Consider the following 21,964-nt stretch of genomic DNA (forward strand, 5'->3'; position numbering starts at 1 on the left):
TTCATCTGGCGGGGACAGAGAATGGGTTGGTGGATGCTTTGAGCAGGCAGAGCACGGTTTCACACGAGTGGGATGCGTGCCAGGAAGTCCTAAAGGAGGTCTTCTCTTGCTGGGGTACCTAGACAATGGGCCAGTTTGCCACAGTCCAGTTTTGCTTGCAGGAATTCCCACTGAACAGCGCTTTAGGGGATTAGTTTCTGGTGTTTTGTACCTTCCCTCTCAACTACGCATTCCCTCCGATTCCAGTCATTCCTTGGGTTCTTGGGAGGTTTCGAGCAACCATGATCTTGATCGTCCAGGATTGTGCGACGACGACGTTGTACCCAGACTTGGATCTAACCATCTGCTCACCTTTCCGTGCGGCGAGGCAACAAACTGACCCAGTTGAAAGGTTGCGTGTGTCTCCGAACCTGAAATCCTTTAACCTATATGCGTGGCTCTTGAGTGAATGAGATATGACTGGGACCTCCCTAAGGAGGTGCTTGAGGTGTTGCTGGCAGCACGCAGACCGCCTACAAGTTATCTGTACGCGTGCAGGTGGAGAAGATTTGAGGCGTGGTGAAGGAAATGCGAGATTGCCCATCTCTTGTCACACCACTACAGTGATGGAGTTCCTTCCGTCACTGGCCTTTGCAGGCCTTCAGGTCACCACAGTCAAACGATATTTGGCGGCTTTGTCAGTGTTCAAAAGGTCTCCGGATCAAAGTTCCTTTTTTACGATCCTGGTTATGGCCCAATTTGTAAAGGGCCTTGTGAATGTTTCTTCCGGTTCCCTTTTGTTGTCCCAGATTGGGATTTAAATCTGGTTCTAACTTTTCTGATGGCGGCTCCCTTTGAACCCTTGCATTCTTGCTCTTTACGGCTGCTTACACTCAAGACAACTTTCTTGGTTGCGATTACTTCCGCCAGGCAGGTCAGCGAATTGCAATGACTTTGTTTAAACCGCAATTTTGTTCGTGAGGTCTCGCTCAAGATAAAGCTAGTGTTCCTCCCGAAAGTGGTTTCTGAGATTCACCTTTCGCAGTCTATTAATCTGCCTGTATTTTATCCACCTACACTCCCCTCTTAAGGAAAAGGTGCACGTCAATCAGCTGGCCCCCAAAAGGGCCTTGAATTTTTACATAGCTAGGACAGCAAAATACCGAAAAGCTGATCAGCTATTCAAGGCTGAAAGTGAGTCTCCCAAAATGCAATCAAAACTCCCCAATGAGAGTCAATAATGGACACAACCAAGGAGGGAATGAGACCAAGACCAAGTGCGGGTGAAAGTAAAAGTAACGTTAATCTAAAACCAAAAATAGGGCAAGCAGAGAACAAAATCCGAGAGCGCTCTGCCCAACATCACTCTAACAGTACTCTAAAAAGGGTTACAGCATCATAAATGACGACTATCTATGGGTTACATGAGTTACATTTTCATTGGTAGATTCGCAAGTCCAGTATGGCTGTGTAGGCGCCGCCTGCAGTTGATTGGATAGTTACTTGGCGGTAAGGCGGACATCACGTGCATCAGCCGTGCTGGTCAATGCGAGGTGAATGTCATGGGGGCTTCGGATAAGGTGATGGATACTAACTCTCTAATCTACACACCACTTCAAAGTATGCAATAAACAAGACACTCATAAAAAAAATACCCATTATTGGCATGACAGTTGGGTGGAGAATGACTTATGTATTGTCTCGGGTCACTGAGAGGAGGGAAGCTATGGGGGTCATCTTTTGTCAGGGGGCAGGTAGGTGACATTCGGTGTGGGCCAAGTAGAAGTGGGAGAGGATACAGTTGTTGCATTAAGGCATCAGTGAGGCATGGGCCTCTGGTCGCAGCACTAACATAAGGAGGGAAAAAAGGTGGGGCCTGTGCGCTCTTCGTGCTCGGCGCTGCTGGAGAGGGGAGAGAGGGCCCTTTGGCTTTTCAAGTTTGGCCCAGTTCGATCAGTGAAATTATAAGTAAACTATTGGCATGGGGTTCGATCATGTTTACTTTCACTTCATTTACAACAAATAGAAAACCGGTTCAGACTATATAGTGGGCTGTCTTCACATATACCATGGTGCCCTGTGCTACAGAATTGCTTTTTACATTAGTCTCGTGGCCGCACCTTTTATATTGTACACCTGAATCTTATAACCTCTCAATACAGTTGCGAGTATGCACAGTACTGAAAAACAAGTGAGCATGCGGACCATACATTTTTCATCCTAACGTACGAGCCACCTAGCATTTCATACATTTTGCGAGGGCATTTGGTACTGAAAGACATGTAATCAACATTCTAGGACACCAACATGTGGATCATGTCGTCATATTCATTGCAATTCATTTAGATGGGTTCATTATTGATCGTTCGGTTACATCTCATAGAGACTGCTCCTTTATACGCAAACATAGGAGAGAATGTATAGCCTTACAGAGGGGATTGGCGTTGTGGGTGAAACAGGGTGGCACACAGTCGTGGGGCACGCATCTGCCACATCAAAAGGGGTGTGAGGTTGGGGGTTTCTAAAAGTTGTATATCTTAAGGGTAGAGTCTGCAAGTAATGTGGCATGTTTGTGGAGATTGTTTTTCCAGGCCCAGGCTCTTGCCTGGTCATTCACAGGTCAGTGATGGAAAGGAGTAAGGCGAGAGATAGTGTTCAACTTGTAGCAGTTCGCGCCCAGTCTTCCGTGAGAACAGGGCAGCTGCAGGGACACCCGAGGGGCGGAGGTTCGGGGGAGTAGCTGGCTAACTGTGCACGGCCCAGGGGAGAGCTGCAGGCTGGCTCTGCTGTGAGGCCTGCTTTGGCATATACAAAATGGAGTTGGTTTCAGTACAAAATGAAGTCAGTAATCGGCCCTCTTCTGGACGTTGCACTCGTATGTGTCGTCCCGAGGCTGTCCGCCACCTCTGGCCACAGGCGCATGGGCAGCTGTGGGACGAGCATAGTGAGCATGCGTCGAGGGGAGAGGGCCTAAACGACCTTTCCTCTCATACATTACTCTTTGGCCAGGCAAGGTCTAGCTTTAACTAAGCAGACGATTTCCCGGTGGATCATTTTATGCATTGCAGAATACCAATCTGCTGGCAAGGAATTGCCTCCCGGCATCAGAGCCCACTCGACCAGAGGGGTTACCACATCTACAGCCTTGCAAAGGGGACTCCCAATCAGAGATATTTGCTGAGCGTCTACTTGGTCCTCACTCCACACTTTTACAGGGCATTACAGCCTAGATGTTGCCCATGGGGCTGACGTACGCTTTGGCAGGGCGTTGTTACAAAACCTGTTGCTGTAAGCTTTCTACCCACCTAAATTGGTCCACTGCTTTGAGTCTTATCAGATGAGTAATTTGTGGGAGAAAGGCAATCCATTGAAGGAGAAATTACTCACCGTAATGTTCTTTCTATGGATTCTTCTCCTGCAGATTCCTCATCACCCCACCCATCCATCCCAGCTCACAAAGCGTTGGCACTGGGTGTTGCCTCCTCTCTAAGAGAGGATACGCAGTGATGGTCCTTGAGGGATCGTTTTCTGTAATTTTTCAACAAGAACTAATAATAATCTAGAACTAGTTGGAAAGTTGATGTACTAGTTTTCGTATCCCTATGGGATCCATGTTTTCTCTAACTTTCTACTGGGCTTTTGGCCCCTTTCTCTTGCTTTTTTCCTCTGCAGTGGCCGAGCACGGGGAAAAAAAGGTAGGACAGAGGTACGGGGCGTAGTGCTGCAGTGTATATATATATATATATATATATATATATATATATATATATATATATATATATATATATATAAAACGCCTGGCATCCCGTCCGGAGCCAGCGATGGAGCACCGAGCAAGACGGATCAACGATAGAGTCGAAGTCCACTATGCCCCCTATTGAAGCTTCTTTCCAAGTAGCAGAGCTGGATGAGGATAGCTATCGGGTGAGGAATCTGCGGGAGAAGAATCCATAGAAAGAACATTACGGTCAGTAATTTCACCTTGACTGATTCGAAGTGAGGGTCTTACTAATTACGGATTGGGCATCATACAGGAGATCAGTTTATGTGATGGTTTAGTGCCATTGATTAAACTGTTACTTGTACGAATTTCACTCTTAGAAATAAAGATGTACCATTGACCTTCATGGTATGATGAGGAATGTAGGCAAATTCGAGCAAGCTGTTCTCCTCTTTGGAGACCTGTAACCAGGCGCATGAGGTTACAATTTCTAAACTTAAAACCGAATATAAGAAATTAATGCATTCTAAGAAAGAGCAGTAGCATTGTAACTGGGTACAATACTTTTCTGTAGTTGCCAATAATAATCGGGCAGCATTTTGGCAAATTGTTACTCCTGGTTCCCTGGATGTTGAGCCGTCCACCAGTGAACGCTTTATTAATGCATTTTAAAGGTGTCTATTATACTAACCTGTATTGTAATTTTTTTTTGTGCTTTCTGTTCCTGACTTTTGTGATACTTTTTATCTGGGGAAGGTTGGCCAAGCTGTAACCTCGCAGAAATCTAGGAAAGCTCTTGGCCTGGATCGCCTTCCTATCGATATTTTTAAGGTTGAAACAAATATTTGGGTTCCTTTTTTTAACTTTGCTGTTTAACTTAACTCTGAAAATATTCTTAGTTCGCCATGGTGGATAGCTAGCTGAAAGTGTCCCATTTTTCAAAATAAGGAGATGGAACTGATCCAGCCACCAATCGCCCATTATCCCTGCCCTGCTTCATTGTCTGAAGAAAGTGTGCAGTACGATTTTTTTAGAGACTGGTCTTTTCGGTCTCTGAGAACAATAATTTCACTAATGACCAGCTGGATTCAGGAAGGGATTGGGCATAAGCAATCAGGTTTTTGCATCCTGTGAAAATGTTTTGAAAAAGAAGCCCTTACACACTCTTTTGGTAGATTTGAAATCTGCATTTATTTAGTACACCATGCTTTGTTATAGGATACTTTGTTAAAGTTGGGTATAACGTAGGAATACAACTAAGATGATGCCAGGGAAAAGGAAGCCATTTCCGGTTGATAGTTGTGCACCTCAGAGCATTATGTTAGCCCCTTTTATTGTTTTTGTTGCTTATTAATGACATAGATTTGACTATTCTTATCTTGGGCAGCTGACACCCACAGTATAAATGGCAATAAAATAAGAATTCTATTTGCGGACAACAGTTTTATTATCACAGATTTTGATGGATCTCTGCAAATTGAGTAAGTGCATTGTGGTCTCTAAAGGGGTTAACTATATTTTATATTTAAACCAAATCTTTGGGACAAATATTAGTTTAAATTTTGAGTTCTCAAAGTACGAGTATCTAAAGTTGACCATTTCGATTACTTTGGAATTTCTTTGGTGGGGGGGGGAAATTGCTCCTGGAACCTACAGGCTCTCAATATTGGGCGGCTACTGATCAAACGACCAGGTATCACTGTTTCCTTGTCTAAGTGTTTTGGGGGAACAACAAGCTCTCCCTCATTTGAAGTTTTGTAAAACATTTAAAACTGTTTATTAGCATTTTGCAGTAACAATCACAACCAGTCAACCCATAGTAAAAGAAAAACACAACACCACCGGTATCACAGTAGTTCAATGCTCTCCCCCCAACCCCCTATGTATACATTGTTTATTCACACAGTACATCTGATTATTCATTGCTGTCAGTGCTTAGAGCCCCAGGGTGGCTCAGCTTGCTAGTGGGTTATTACTCCCTTACTTCAATGCTCTATAGTTACTATACCTCTTTGCAGTATTTGGGCTTGAGTGATCAGGAAATGTACATATGGTCTCCAGATATCTCTGGGTTTCGCTAGGGGGTATGTCAATCTACCATATTCTGTCTCCATTTCATTGCAGTATAGGATATCTTCCCACCATATTTTCATACTTGGCGACAGAGTACCTCCCCCACATCATTGCCACCCGCCTCCTGGCCAGACGAAGGAGTAACCTGGCCAATTTCCTTACTCTACCCGGTATTTGCCTAGTGTGGCCCAATAATGCGCTAATTGGGTCAGGGTCTATTTTCTCGCCCACAATTTCACTGTGTTCCAAAGACAACCTCCCAGAAGAGTACAATCTCTGGGCAACCGCATGCCAAGTGTAGAAAGTCTGCAGGTGCAGCACCACATCTTGTGCAGCTCTCGGAGGTGTCTGGGAAGCATTTGTGTAACAAGGCCGGTGTGTAGTAGAACTGGTGCAAGGATTTGAAGTAGATTCATTTTAAATTTGTTGTTGAGAGCTACTCTACTAGTTTCCCTACAACAATGGTTCTGTGCCTCATCTGACACCATACACCCCAATGATCTTTTCCACTTCATCCGAGAGGAGGCACCCCCTTTGTAGATTTCAAGCTCATGCTATATAGGGTAGACGCCACCTTACCATTATGAGCTCCTCTAAGCAGTTTGTCTAGGATCTGGGACTGCTTCCGGTTCCTTAGCGAAGGCCGGAATAATCTGTTTTAACTATTCTCTGTCTAAAGTATAAAAATATATCTAGGGGTCTAAGTGTTCCCCTTTGTTCTTCATCGCATCTAGTGTTAGGAAGAGACTATCTGGGAAGAGATCTTGAAAGCATGTTATCTTCATGCGCTTCCTGCAGCCCACATAACTTCTCTCACTGGTCAGTAGGATCCGGGTATGTAGATAACCGGTAATTCCGGTGAGTATATCATGTCCCCTTTGGTTTTCTGTTCTATGCGAGTCCACGCCCTACAGGTCAACTCCACCATGTGTGTTACTCTCAAGGCTCTGTTGGGTGCTGTCAGTATAACTGACCTCAAAAGAAAGGGAGTCGCCAGAGCCCTTTCTACCTCTGTTTTCTGTCTATCCTGTCCCCAAACCAGTAAAGGAGGAACCCTGCCTGTGCCGCCTCATAATATATTTCGAGGTCTGGGAGCACCAGTCTTCCCTCATCTAGAGGCGTTTCTAATTTCTCCAATGATACCCTGGCCTGTTTACCTGCCCAGATAAACCGCAATATCGCTAATTTTAGTTACCGATAGTACTCCTTGGGTGGGTCCAGGGGCACATTGAGAAACACATACAGGAAGCGCGGTAGTAGCGTCGTTTTGACCAGGGATATTCTCCTGTAAAGGTTAAGCGTGAGGTTCATCCACCGGTCCTCCGCTGCTTTAGCCTGCTCGAACACACGCTGATAGTTATGGGTGTTTAACTCCCCTGAAGACTGTGCAATGTTTATCCCTGGGTACTGTGTATATGCACCATGCCACTGAAATCCCCACCTGTCGACGAAGCGCTCGGTTCTATCTGTTAGTGGGAAGAGAACCGCTTTCTTAGCATTGACTAGGAACCCAGAGTCATCCCCAAATAATAACTACATCGGCCATTATCGGATCCAGGGGTTGCCCTGTGGATCTCTGATATAAAGCACCATGTCATCCGCGTAGAGGCAGGCAATCCCCTTGTTTCGACATACCCCCCCCTATGGAGATGACGTTCTCAAACTATCTCGGCCAGGGGTTCAATTGCTTGTGCAAATAGTAACGGCAAGAGAGGACACCCTTGTCTCATGCCCCTCCATACGGTATAACAGTCGTGAACTGGCCGTTCACTCTAACACTGGCATTAGGAGATGTGTAAAATAGTGACACCAATGAAATAAAGTGCTCCCCATCCTACGTAGAAGTGCAAACTTAAAGGGCCTCTGAGTCAAATGCTTTTGTGGCGTCAAACAGTGCTGCCACTATAGAATCGTCCTGCTGCACCGCGGACACTTAACCCAAACTTCCTGCGCAGCCCATAGGAGGCAGTGTGTCCCGGTATAAATCCTGACTGGTCTGCCTTCACCGATCAGCGGCGCTAGCCTAGAGGCCAGTAGCTTACCTAGAATCTTATTATACAGGCTCATAAGGGATATGGGGCAGTACGGTGAGCAATTGTTCGCTTCCTTATCTGGCTTCAGCAGCACCACCACTACTACTGCCTCCCTTAGGGAGTCTGGCAGTTGACTGTCTCTCAAACTTTGATGATTTACTTCCATTAAATGGGGGCCAGCTTCTTAGCAAAGTATTTGTAAAATTGAGCCATGTACCCGTCCGGGCCGGGGGCTTTGCGTGATGAGGATTTAATTGCTGATATGACCTCATCCAATGTTATTGGCTCTCCTAGCCACTCCCTTTCCTCATCCGAGCAGCGGTACAGTGCAGCGTGATCCAGATACTGATCGATCTCCTGTTGTGAGACACTTATCTGAGAGGAATATAGTTGACTATAAAACATGCTTTCTAAATTGCACATTTAAAGCTCTCCCACAGTTTTGCATATGACTTTACTGAGCCCACATTTATCTCAAAAAAGGTCTCGATGGCCTTGGAGAGCCCTTCGCAAAAGACTCCATCTGTTAGACCTTTACTCATAAACACCCAAGGCGGACTCCCATCCCCTCGACCAGGTATCTCCATAACCAGTAGAACCGGGGCATGGTCTGACAATGCGTGCCAATATGGACATCTCAGAGACCCACCTATTAGAGTATCGGATATCAAAAAGTAATCTAATCGGGAGACAGAATTGTGAACCGAGGAATGAAATGTATATTCAGCCCTCTCTGGATGCCTAGTCCTCCAGATAGCGTGCACCTCCCATGCCTAGCACATATCTCGTAGTTTGCAAGTCACCTTCGGCGACTGTCGATGGGTTCCCATGTTCTTTCTTGGTCTGGCTCCATGACTGCATTAAAATCCCCAGCCCACAAGATTTCCCCAGGTGTCATCCCCTCCAGTTGGTTGATCCACTCCAGGGGCTCCGAGTCTTGATTGGGGCCATAGTAGTTAACCAAAGTACATTTCTGACCTTGAATAGATCCATGCACCAAGAGGCCTCTCCCTTCCTGGTATTTAGCCTGGGACGTCAGGCAGAGCCCAACAGTTTAGCAGCAGGATACAGCCTCTCTTCCCCCCCCCCCCCCCCCAGAGTAGGACAGGAAATAAAGATTTTGATTCTCCCCCTGGGTTAAATGAGTCTCCTGGAGGAACGCCACATCCACCTGATTACACTGCATATATAATAGTACTTTGCAGCACTTGGACGGACAGTTCAAGCCCCTGACGTTCCACGTCATGCTTCTAAGGGACTTGGCCATAGTGTCTTCCTAGCATCCGTATGACATCAGTGTTCTCCCAGTTAATAGTTTGTACTGTAATTATAGACCATAGTCATCCAAGGAAGAGCTCCCCATGAATTCACTGTGCACCTTGAACTTCAAACCCCACAACAACCCCCCTCCACCAGCAACCCCAACCTGCTGGTTACCCCCCAGCCCGCTCCTCTCAATAACAATCATGTGCTCGGGCTCGGGGGTCTGCCTGGACCGGTTATCCAAGCAGCCCTCATCGATGGACACTGTCTCGATTGCTAGTGTGTGGTAAACCAATCCATTCGCTTAATGATGCAACATGGTGCCTGCCCCATGGCAGGTGCCCCCTTATTTGTTATTCCCTTTGCAGCATTGCAGTCTGGGCAGGGACTTGAGGAATGAATTTGCCTCATCAGGAGTTTGGAAAAAGAGCACCCGGCCGTCATGTTCCACTCTCAATTTGGCAGGGAAGAGCATAGCGTATTTCATGTCTCTTTCTCCAAGTCTTCTCTTAACATCGATAAATGTTTTCCTAGATGTTTGTACTTTCAGAGAAGTCTGGGAATAACCGGATTGATGCGCTGCAGTATACTAAAGGACCCTTTTCTCTGGCTTTTCGTAGGGCTAGGTCCTTATCCCGATAGTTCAGCAGCCGAGCAATAAGTGGCTGGGCAGGCGCACCTGGTATTGGATTCCTCCCGCTGGGTATACAGTGGATCCTTGCCTCAATGAACACCGCAGATAATTCATAGTCACCCAGGACCTCCTTCCGGAGATTCTCCACCAGTAACTCTATATTGCGTTGATCCCTGCCCCGGGCACCCTGACAATCCTCAGATTATTCCTCTGAGATCTGGATTCAAAATCATCCTGTTTGTCCGCCAGCTCTTTGATCACTCTCTTGATTGTTGCTAGTTCCCTACCAGCAGCATTGGTTTCGTCCTCTAATGTGTACACTCGACTCTCGACTTCATCCAAGCGATCTCCATGCTTATCCAGACGGACCTTCATGTGATCCACCTTGCAGGTCAAGGTATCCATCTTGCCATCCAGTGATTGTATGCTTGCCTCTACCTAACCCAACATATTCTTGATGTTACAGAGCGCCCCATCCGGGTCTATCAAGGCCGGCTGTAGACATGCCCAGTCTTGTAATCCGCCGTCTTCTATGTGAGCCTTGCCAGCTCCAATCCAATATTGCTGGAGGGACTGCCCCCTGCTCCTTATTATGCCGAGGGACTGAGCGGGGGTATCCCGAGGCGCCAACCCTTCTCGTTAGTTCACACCTTTTAGGGGGTTCCACTCTGCGCCTGCCAATCACAATGGTCTTCCCGAGACTCTTGTGTGAAGGCTCGGTTTCCGACCACGTTGCACTCCTCGTATGAATCCGTTATGCAGTAGCCCCTGCTGCCTGCCAGAGCGTCATTGCAAGTGCTCCCCTCACTGCAATATGTAGAAACACCCCTGGGAGTCGCCAGGTCAAGTGTAGGGCCCAACCCAGAGATATAAATACAGTTTTATTATTTAACACATGATAAAAAAATGGACAAAGAAGATAAAGCCCATTTAGGTACAAACTTAACAATAAATGACAGCACAGTCACAATAGAGAGAAAAAAAAAAATACAAAAAAGTATTATTTTGCCATTCAAAGAAATTACTTGTCCTAGATGCTCAAAGTGATGTTAGTAATTAGTGGGTGATTTGGTTGACAATTGTGTTATATCAAACAACAAACCCCCCCCACAAATGTGTCGACAGTAACAGGATCTGTTTCCAGCCCCATTAAATTGGATGGGGGAAGGAGTTGCTTCATAGTCATTTTAGAACACAGACGCGCTCCAATCACAGATCACCGCCCACGAAACAGAGGTTAAAAACATCAGATCACGTGATCGCAGCTCTCTAACGTTGACTTCTACCGTGAAGATACTGTGAACAAACAGCTAACCGCGCTGTCCGCCTTCTGTACTATTCCAAGTAAGTCAGATACTACCAGGGTGGCTCTGCGTTCATTGACGAACAATGTTTTGTCTCATTCACATGGAAGAGACTAATATGCCTTCGGCCCTCTGCCAGGATCGTTCGCAGGGGCCTTCTCTGGTGCTCTGTGTCAATGTCCCGGGGGTCACTGCCTCTTCACATAGACCGTTCTAGATTTCACACAGTGGTCCCCCAGGCTAGCTCGCACCATGCAGAGCTCAGATAATGTCCACAGTAGTACGGGTCGCTCAGGATTATGACCGGATATTCAAGGCTGCTTGGGAGCTCATGGGCCTGCAACCATCTTAACTGAGCTCTCTAGCAGCACAACCCCCCCCCACATCCTCCTCCATTTGAAGTTTTTAAATCTCAAGCAATGTCTGCTTCCCTTTATGATGCTGTATGAATGTTAATTGTCTATTGTAGAGAATAACTTAATTACAAACTTCTCAAATGCAGCTCTCCTTTTGAAGGTAGGGTGTTCCGGCATTGCATTAAAAGATACTTTAATAAAATCAACATGTGGTACCTTTTGGGATTAACCATCTATCCTAATCAAGTCAACAAAATGAGGTGCGACAGGCTTAACTTTCTCTGCAGTCAGGCACTCCCCTGACATCTGCCAACACCTTGGACACCTGGACCTTGATGTTCTTGCTCTCGCTGAGACCTGGTTTAAGAACAGCTCTGGCACAAGTTTTGATACACTTCTCCCTGAAGTCTACAAGATCCTTTCTGAGCCCATGCTCAACAAGCCAGGGAGGGGGAGTTGCCCTGATCTTTCCTGAGTGGATCCATTTGTCCACCATTCCTATTCAGGCCTATTCCTCTTTCGAATGCTTGCTCTGCCAGCTTTCTCTCTCCCATGTCTCCTCACTTACTCTGGCCACCTATCGGCCGCCTGGCCACTCCATCCTCTTCCTCTCAGAATGGGCTGACCAAGCATCCTCGCTCCGCCGCTGCTCAACTCCTGCTGGGGATCTCAACATCCATCTTGACTCTCCTGACTTTTCAGCTTTCTGCAACCTATGCGACTCGCTCTCTGTCCATTCTATCCTCTGGCCTGACACACACTGTTTGCCACACCTTGGATGCTCTCATCTCCCCAGACATCCCTCTCTCTATCCCTCTCACTACTCCACACTCATGGACTGATCACCCTCTTCTCACTTTAAGCTCTCTTCTCCTTTAGCACTGGCACACCCTGCACTGCCTCCCACCTATAAGGTCTTTAGACCCATGAAAAAAGTGTCAGTGGCTGCTTTTGCCTCCACCTACGCCCCTCCTACTGTTGTGGCTGACTCCCACTCTGACACAGCCCTCTCTAACTTTGACCTTTCCACCTCCAATACTCTCGACATCCTTGCCCCCATCACGAGGGTCCGACTGAAGCCTCACAAAAAGTGCAACTCTTGGTGCGACTCTGATCTAGCTGACCTTAAACGCAAGGCAGTGGAGCAGAAATGGGGATCTTCAGGTGAACCCTCCGATAAGCTGGCCTGCCGCCTTCTGCAAAGGCAATATAGACTCTGCATCTGGCACAAGAAGAGTGCATATTCAAGCCTGCATCTCTGCGGCTTCTGACAATACGGCCAAACTTTTCAAGTCTGTAAGGAACTGGTCAACCCTACTACAGCCTCATCCTCTATTGCACCCACACAGGCCCTGTGTGGTGCCCTGGCTGCACACTTCTCTGCCAAAACACAGGACATCCTGTCCTCTCTCGCCTCCGCACCCCCTCCTGCACCCCTTCGGTCACCCATCCCAGCACCCACTTCTCTCCTCCCTCTCACACCGGAGGTGGTTTCTGGACAAGTCCTATCTATGAAAGCCTCCTCCAAACAGGTGTACCATTGCCCCTCCAAAACCATGAAGGACAACATAGACTCTCTAGCTCCATCCTTGGCAGACCTCTGCAACCTCTCCTTCGCCACTGCTGTCTTCCACACTTCTCTCAAGCACTCTCTTGTGCACCCTTTGCTAAAAAAAAACCCTGCCGACCCTCCTATTCCGGCTGTCGCCTGATCTCCATTACTCCGTTCCGGGGCAAACTCCTCGAAGTTGGCTATAGCTCAGCTTACCCTCCATACTGAATCTGTTGGTTGTCTCCATGACCATCAGTCTGGCTTTAGAGCATCCAGATGCATGGAAACTGCTCTACTGAGCACCTGTGAAGACCTGCTCTCAAACCTTGACTCCAACTCTCCCTCTGTTCTCATTCTCCTTGAGCTCTCCTCTGCTTTTGATACAGTAAACCACAACATCCTGATCTCCCGTCTCTGTGATACTCTAGGCATCACAGATCAGGCCCTGGCGTGGCTTGCGTCCTTTCTCTCAGACCGTCCTTCCCAGGTGGAACTTGGGTCCTTTCTCTCCGCTATTGCTCTCTCTACTTGTGGTGTTCTGCAGGATTCAAATCTATCCCCCTGGTTTTTCAATGTATACATGGCCCTGTTGGCCCACAAAATCTCTGCCTTTAACTCCAACTTTAGTGCTATGAGGATGATGCACAGCTCTTTCAGGCTAGCCCCGGCCACTTACGCCTCCTCGCCCATTCATGACTGACTGTCCACAATTCAGTCCTGGTGTGCTGCTAACGACCTCTGCCTTAATGCCAGAAAGACAGAGATCGTCCTCATCTGGACCCCTGCTCCCACATTCCCACTCACTCTGGCCGGCCTCCCTTGGTCCTGCGCCCCCACCCACCAGTGAACGAAAAAATCTGGGGGTCATCTTCGACTCTACTCTCTCCTTCTCTTCCCACATCTTAGACATGTCCACAAAGTCCCATTACTAGCAGTATTTTACCCTTTCTCACCTTCCCCAGAGGTTCATTGTCTCCAGAGCCCTGGTTCTCTCCAGGCTTGACTACTGCAACAGTCTTTCTCAATCTTCCTACTTCTACTCTCCAACCTCTACAACTTATCCAGAACAGAACCGCAAGACTTATTCTTGGCCTCAAGCCCAGTGACCGCATATCTCCGGCACTGAAATCGCTCCACTGGCTTCCCGTGGCTGCAAGGATCAAGTTCAAGACCCTCTGTATAGTCCATAGTGCTTCTGGAACAGGGACCCTGGCGATCTACAACGCTCTTCTCAAATACTCTCCTTCTAGAGCCCTCCACTTGGCCTCCTCCAACTCCCTGCAGGTGAGCCGTTTCTCCAGAGATTTGGGAGTAGATCTCTATCCACTGCAGGTGCCTCCCTTTGGAACACCCTTCCTACCTCTCTCCGTCTTGAAAGGGACCTCCTCAAGTTCCGGAAACTCCTCAAGAGCACCTTCTTTTCTTCCTCTTGCGCTCTCCCTCACCCCTCCTAACCCTCTTTGCTTGTTTCCCTCCCTCCTTCTCTTCCCAAACCTGCTCAGTTAGCTGACTGGTCGCCTGGTGCACCTCCAGAGCCTCACAGGTTCCCAGGCGCCCCTGCCAGTCCTGCACTTTCCTTCGGGCCTCTGCACTTCTCGCTGGCACTACTGCAATATGCCCCATGATCGGGGCAACCACTCTTCACTTAACCCTGGCTCCTGCTGGAGTGGACACATTTGCCCCCTCCCTCGCACTTCTTGTTCTGCTCACTTACATGACCTCGAGTGTTCTAGGTCTAGCAAGTCTGTCCAGTCCTCCCTAGCCTGGATGTGCTGAAATACTCCTCCATAGGCGCATTGGATTACCAACCACCAAGCAATCTGATATGTTCGACTGACCAGAACTTTAGTTTATTGACCTGTATGTTCCTTCCCCGTCCATCTCCCCCCCCCCCTCCACCCCTCCCTCCACACCCCGCTTTCAAGCGCTTCACTAGTAGATATGCCTCTGGCCTAGTATGATAGTTATTGTTAATCATTCGGAATCTTCAAGACCTAACAATGACCACTGTATTCGGATTCCCTTGCTCCCTTCCCACCTTGAAGCACTTCACCTGTGTATAAGCGCTCTACAAATAAACAATTATCAGGATTGTGCCCTTACACAAGTAATTAAAACTGTCAGTGATGGTTACTTTTATTTCAAATAACATCTCTTCTTATTTAGATTCAATACAGCTTTTGTTTGTAAAAGTTTACCTTAATTTACGTTTAGGAGCTCGTATGCGTGCTTATTGTACTGACAAATGGTACAAACTGCTCCCAAAAATTTCCTTTTGTGAAAGTTATAGAGAAGGTAAAATTCCCTTCCTATTTCTTGAATTAGAGGACATTTCCAAGCATATTTTTCATCGCAAGCACTTTTTGTGTAAATAAACGGAACGATTGTGTGATGCTTGCTGTTGCAGTTTTATTGTTTTAAAAAGGCATGGTTAAGAAGGGGCGACCTTATGAAGCTGCTAATCTGACTAATGGTTTATGAACTCTAGAGAATTTGTATATTTGGTGTAATGTATTTTATGTTCTGCTTTGTGATTTCGATGCATCAAATTTCTGAAATAGTCGAAGGTGTAAACAAAGCTCATCATTGAATGCAATATTTCACTGTTTGCACATTTACTGTGCAAAATACTGGAACAAGTTATTTGGGACATCTATTATCTTTCCCGTAAATCATTGTTCGCAAATGAACTCTTTTATGCGTCCTACGGGTGCCACAAAAAAAGGACATGATGAACAGAATAATATTTTTACCAGTTCACAAAATGTGCACTCTTTTTTGGCGAGTGACAATTAACTCTCGGCGAGTAGGAAATGGTGTGCTGTGTGCATGTGGATAATTGAAGGGGTGAAGGATTATTATGCCTGGCTAATAAAGTGCAACGTGTGAAACTTTACACTTGTTTTGACTAAACCTGGTGACATTCTTTTCATTAGGAAATCTTGGTATATTCAGAGTTCATAACATAACATTTATTCTGTTACCACTTTTGTCATTCAAGTTTTGCCCCAGGTAAGTCTGTAATGGGATGCGTTTATTTCATATTGTGCATATATAAAATCGCTAGCAGGCAAGTCTTTGTTCTTGGGCTCCCTAAAACATCGTGCTTTAAAAGCTACAATTTCTTTCTTTGGCATCCAGGCTCAGACTGAAAATGTGAAGCTGCAGAATGCCTGGCTGACTGGTATAGTGCCTGTGGTGATTGACACAGAGAGTACAGTGCAGGACAAGGCGCTTGACTGCCTAGATCAGCTGATGCTGCAGCATGTGAAACACTATAGCAAGTTCCGGCTAGATGACAGCCATCAGAAACTGGCCTGGGATCTACTCTCACGGCTCAATGAGGAAAGCCAGGAGCTGAGGTATGTGGGTAATTATTCCTAGTTAAACGTAATTGCATGGCTGAGCGAAGGGTGCTAGAAGACTCTTGTATACTATTGTTTGGGAAGCAAGCTGTGCAGGTGATTTGGTACATTTGACTTTCCTAACACAACCGCTTAATGAACATTTTCTTGCCAATGTCGATTGTAGAAGTGTTCTTTGTGTTTTGTCATTCACCGCCGAGTCAGGGACAATTTAAATTCTCGCATTGTAAGAGAGGCCACTGTGAGGATACAACTGGCAGCTGAAGATTGGAAACAAATTCAGCAACTTTCTTTCCCTTGCGTGGAAGGGTTGTGGAATTCTTGCGGGACCTATGGGGGAATCCTCTAAAACACAAGAGGTGGGGAAAGCTATAGCTGAACATTGCCAGGACGAATGAGTAGCAACACCAAATGGAATGGTCTCTAAGGACCTACTGTCCCTGTTCAAGTTGAAAGCCCCTCTCTGAATAACAGGAGTCCAGGGTTGCTGAACCACATGAGTCTCCTGTTCACTCGCAACATCAGGGTCTTTAAAGCACCCCAGCAAACTTCTTGCTTGACCCTGAGATTTTCTCAACTTATAGCTGGGTTTGCCCTCTGATCTTGAAACACACTCACGGCACACGCCTACTTACCAGAACTTAATAATTCCCCCCAGGGTTGGGATATCTACAGTGATAACTGGCAGGAATTGTGCCCAATACGCCAACCACACCCATTTCCTTGTGTTTGCTTTTCAGGCTGAAGGTAAGCTCACCAACCAGCTAAGGGTTGCCCTCTTGGACTTGAACTTGCTCTAGGCTCTGACTGGTTTATACAAGTTCCACAGCCTTCAGCCCAGCAGGCTCCTTGCCAATCTCTTATGGTCACTGTTAAAGGAGGTTTATCATTTGTTTGCTTCATCCCCTCTCCTAGTGAGACCCCCAGCTCTTTTTTCAGGACTTCTAGACCTTTTTCGTTATATCCAGAATGAGTGGAGGCTTTTTCCACTCATTGTTCTTGTGGCACTACCTTTTGAAACTCTGTTCCGTGTGTTACTTATTCTATGGAGTCTACTTTCCCCTATCTCTTTTATGGCATCTGTATTTGATTTATGGAGCACCTGCTCCTTACGAGCAGTGTTGCTGGGAACCCTCTGGGTTCTCCTTTGAGATTCTTACTTTCTCCAGCTTTGGATCGTTCATAGATTCACATGCTGTGAATATTCCCTGTCAGGCTGGGAATCCTCAGTAAAATAGAGCAGTTTAAATTCAACTGAAATTTCAGTCACTTTAGTGCTATATCGTTGTTGTTTTGGGTCATTCTTCCCATAGCCAATAGGAAACACTCCCCTGTCGGCCATCTTCAGACTCTTTACCACACGTTGGTGTTGGGAGTCCTCTAAAATCTTCTTCTACAATTTTCTATGAACAATATACAATAATTTTGTATTTTTGACAAAAAATGTTTTCTTCGACATCGTTCGACTGACAACACAGTGCCAACAACGTTCCTGCCGCCGGTGAAGGTCGAAGACAAGTCCGCTATGCAGTTGGGCCTACCTCATGGAGGAATCCACAAGAAAGTGCCAGTTCTGGGCGTGTGCCCGTTGTGGGCTGAAGAATGTGTATGTGGAGGATCATCACGAGGAATGTCTATTGCCTTCACCTTCGCCCCCAGCATGTCATTAAGGGCTGCAAGATCTGCCAGTCTCTCACATCCAAGACGCTGAAGGACCGTCGCCGCCGTCTCGTCGCTTGGCTGGAAGATGCTGGCAAGGCCCCTGACTCTTGCTTCGGTGCAGAGTCATCCCCTCTTTATGGAAGGGCAGGATAGCCCAGCGAACCACCTCAAGCAAGAGGTATAGCTTGCACAACTTGGCTGGAGGTAGTCCCATAAGGCCCGGGCCTCTACAAGGGTCGGTACACAGGGACAGACGGGGCGGTAGAAGGACCAAAGCTTTCCATCGCCCCAAAGAAGCTTCTAACTAGAGGTCCAGCTCCAAGTCTGGTGAGCACTCCTCTCCGACCCCATAGTCTGCTACGAAGCTGCCTTTGTCGCACATCAGGTCATCTACACCAAAGTCATCGACTGGAACTTCCTTGTCAGCGAAATGGCGGCTAAAACCGCAGACTTGTCGTCATCATCAGTGACAAAACCATCTACTTCGTCGTCTACAAGGCCGTCGGCACCAGGACCGTCATCTACCACAATGACAGGACTGTTGTCAACCTCAACCTTGTTGGCTACAAACACGAGCGCATCGACCACGCGTGCTTCGTCGACCATACTGTTGTCGAAAAGTTACAAATCCTGCCAGAAAATTGTCACCACAGCTGTTGACCCCGATACCCACACCAACACAGCAGCAGCAAGGCCAGATTGTCCTTAAACTGTTTCCAAACCTGGGGGCGGCTCTATTACCAGGTGGCCTTGTGGTTCCAGAAGCAAGTCTTTTGCAATTGGAAGAGGAAGAAGCTGTTCTGTCACATCAGCCATCTCTCCCTAGGACACTGCCACCGAAGAGTCCACCGCGGGGTGAGGCGCGCCTCATTAGACCACCACCTTTGAACCCCCTGCCGTCAGCGGGGGTTGTACAGCCTCTTTAACCTTTGCCCCAATAGAACCCCATGCCGTCGCGTGAGCAGTCCTGCATCAACAACACCCCTCCCACCCCCCAACAAAAGATCTCACTGGATCTTTTGTCAACATTGACCACACTGGTGGCGACTCTGCATGCACTGCCCGTAAGAATACCAGAGGCCGAACCGAGCAGGCGGATGCCGGCTGAGGCCCCAGGACCCTCCAGAGAGGGGTACGAGATTCCCAGGCCACAAAGGCATCAGTCAGCATCGGAGTCACTGACAGACGAGGGAATGGACACGGAGCCCGAGGAGGGCACGTCTCCCACTCATTCCGATCAAACAGATGAGTTTGACGACTTCATCACTATGGATGTTGAGCCAGATGAGGTTCCTCTCGGGGATTCCCCCTCCCGACGAAGTAGCAGCTTTCCATGCGCTCCTGTCTAGAGCGTCCACAATGTTCCGTTTAGCACTGGAGGAGCAACGAAAGGAGAGCGTCTTATATCAACGTAGGTAACAGCGCAGGAAGTCAATCATGTCAATCCCACTACTGGAGGAAATGTGGGAGGACGGGCCATGGTGCAACCTGCAACTGCACCTCCACAGGACCGTTTTGGCAAAAAATACAGGGCCCCAAAGAGCGCTACTGCCTGTCTACGCACACAGCCCCCCCAGACTCGTCGTTTCTGCAGCAGCAAGGAAGAGGTTGGACAACCCATCTTCCTCCTCTGTGCTCCCGGACAAGGAGGGCAAGTGCCTTGACACTTTTGGCAAGAGAATCATAATGCCAGCTGCCACGACTGTCAAGGCGGCGAATGCTATGGCTATACTCGCCCGCTATGATCGCGAGTTATGGTACAAGTTGGGGGCCCTTCTGGAATTCTTGTCTGAGGATAAAAAACAAGAGGCACTGGATATTCTCCATGAGGGTGAGATTGCATCTGAGCATGCAATCACTGTCTGTTAACATCGCTGACACGGGCTCTTGCCAGATGGGTAATGGAGTGGTCTTACGCCGACAAGGTTGGCTCAAGGCCACAGACATTCGACCAGATGTCCAATCCTGGCTTAGACATGCCCTTCGACGGCACAGCCTTGTTTGGGTAAAAAGTTGGATGAGGCCCTGCAGGCCCTAAAGACAGACACTGAAACAGCCCGCTCCCTGGGCACATTATAACACAGGCACCAGTCCTTTCGTTCGGGGAAATGGCGTTATAACAGAACTTTGCGGGACACCAGCAGTACGTACCAGTCGTTTACGTCCTAAAAGATCCTTTATTCATCAGGGGATCAGTACAGTAAGCAAACCCACTCCTACAGGGGTTCCCAGTGACTGAGGCTTCTCTCAGCCTAGGGGTCGGTCCGGCAAGCAAGCATGACCATCCGAGAGCTGTAGCCTCCCACTTCAGCACCCCAGTGGAAGGGTGGGGAGGGGGGGTCATCTATCAAACTTTGTCGATGAATGGGCTCGAGTCACATCTGACAAATCGGTGGAGTTCATAAAGTACCCTCCAGACATTTCTCTGGTACGCAAACCAGAAAGATTGCAACACCTTCTGGTCCAGGAAGTGCAGATTCTTCTACGAAAAGGCGCTTTGAAAAATGTCCCCAGGAACGAGATGCAGAAGGTGGTGTATTCCTGATACTTCCTGGTTTCCTGGGTTAAAAAAAAAGGTTTACTGAAGAAACCATGGGGTTGGAGACCCATACTAGACATAAGGGTGTTCAACAGGTTTCTAAAGGCACAAACCTTTCACATGGTAACATTGCAACAAGTACTGTCCCAGCTGCAACAGGGGGATTTCCTAGCGTCCCTCTCGAAGACGCATACTTTCACATTCTTATTCGCCCTTCACTCCTGTGCTACCTTCGTTTCGTGGTGGCATTTCAAGGCTCTTCCCTTAGGGCGCCGATCCGCCCCTCGGGTATTCGCCAAATGCCTAGCACCATGGTGGCATACCTGCGTTGGAAAGGGGTCCATGTCTACACATACTTAGACTGGATGATAAGAGCCCCCTCCTACTCTCTTGCGGAGTTCAACCCCGCTATCATGATCCAATGTCTTGAACAAATGGGGTTCTCCATAAACTTCCCGAAGTCGCAGCGGTCTCCCTCTCGGAGGGTGCTTTACCTTTGGGCCCTTCTAGACACCAGCACATGCAGAGCCAGGCCCTGGGACGAGAGAGTGACGGCCCTTTTGCAGAAGGTGCACTGCCTCAGCAAGACCCGGTTGACCACGGTTCGCAGCTAAAAGTCTTTGCTGGGGATGTTGTCTTCATGCATCCCACTGGTCACCAACTGCATACTGTGCATGAGACCAGTGCAAGAATTATTGGATGCCAGATGGGTACAAGCTTCAGGCTCCTGGGAGGGCCGCATTACGCTTACTCCAGCCTTCAGGGTGTACCTGCTCTGGTGGTCAGTGAGAGAACGCATCCTGCAAAAGTGCCACCTTCAGGCTCCCGGACCATCAAATAACCGTCACTATGGACACTTCACTGGAGGGCTGGGCAGCCCACTGCCACGACCAGCACACCAGGGGTTTGTGGTCAGAGACGGAAAAGGCCCAGCACATCAACCTGCTGGAGCTACAGGTGATCTTCTGGGCACTGGAGTCTTTCTTCCCCCTACTCGTGGGGAAAGTGGTTCGGATTTACACAGACAACACAACGTCTATGTTTTACATCCACAAGCAAGGGGGGGGAACCAGGTCCCCACAGCTTTCCAAGGACGCCCAAGTGCTCTGGCATTGGGCCCGGCAACAGAACATGTTTCATATTCTTCTCCATCTGCCGGTGATCCACAACACTCTGGCGGACTCCCTCAGCATGGAGTTGCGCTCTTGTCACGAATTGGAGTTGCACAAAGACCAGCTGCACCTATTGTTTTCCGGAGTGGGGCACCCCGGAGATCGACCTGTTTGCCACCTGCGACAACAGCCACTGCAAGATATTTGCCAGCTGGTTTCCCCACCCAGACAGTTTGGGGGGATGCCTTTGTGTTCCCATGGTAGGGGAAATGTCTGTATGCATTTCCCTAAATTCCTCTCGTGCCACGAGTCCTACACAGTATCGGTGTAGACTAATATTAATGACCCTGCGTAGCCGAGACAGTATTGGT

The 21,964-nt window shown here is 47.9% G+C and overlaps 1 protein-coding gene across 1 annotated transcript in view; it reads left to right on the forward strand.

Moving 5' to 3' along the window:
* Positions 1–21,964, forward strand: part of NCAPD3 (non-SMC condensin II complex subunit D3) — a 579,984-nt gene that overhangs the window by 315,640 nt on the left and 242,380 nt on the right. The window contains exon 16 of the mRNA XM_069614114.1: positions 16,057–16,277. Coding sequence (XP_069470215.1) covers positions 16,057–16,277 — 221 coding nt within the window. The remainder of the gene's footprint in view (positions 1–16,056; positions 16,278–21,964) is intronic.

The sequence above is a fragment of the Ambystoma mexicanum genome, chromosome 9 (assembly GCF_040938575.1).
Source record: "Ambystoma mexicanum isolate Mex_15411 chromosome 9, UKY_AmexF1_1, whole genome shotgun sequence".
Classification (NCBI taxonomy): domain Eukaryota; kingdom Metazoa; phylum Chordata; class Amphibia; order Caudata; family Ambystomatidae; genus Ambystoma; species Ambystoma mexicanum.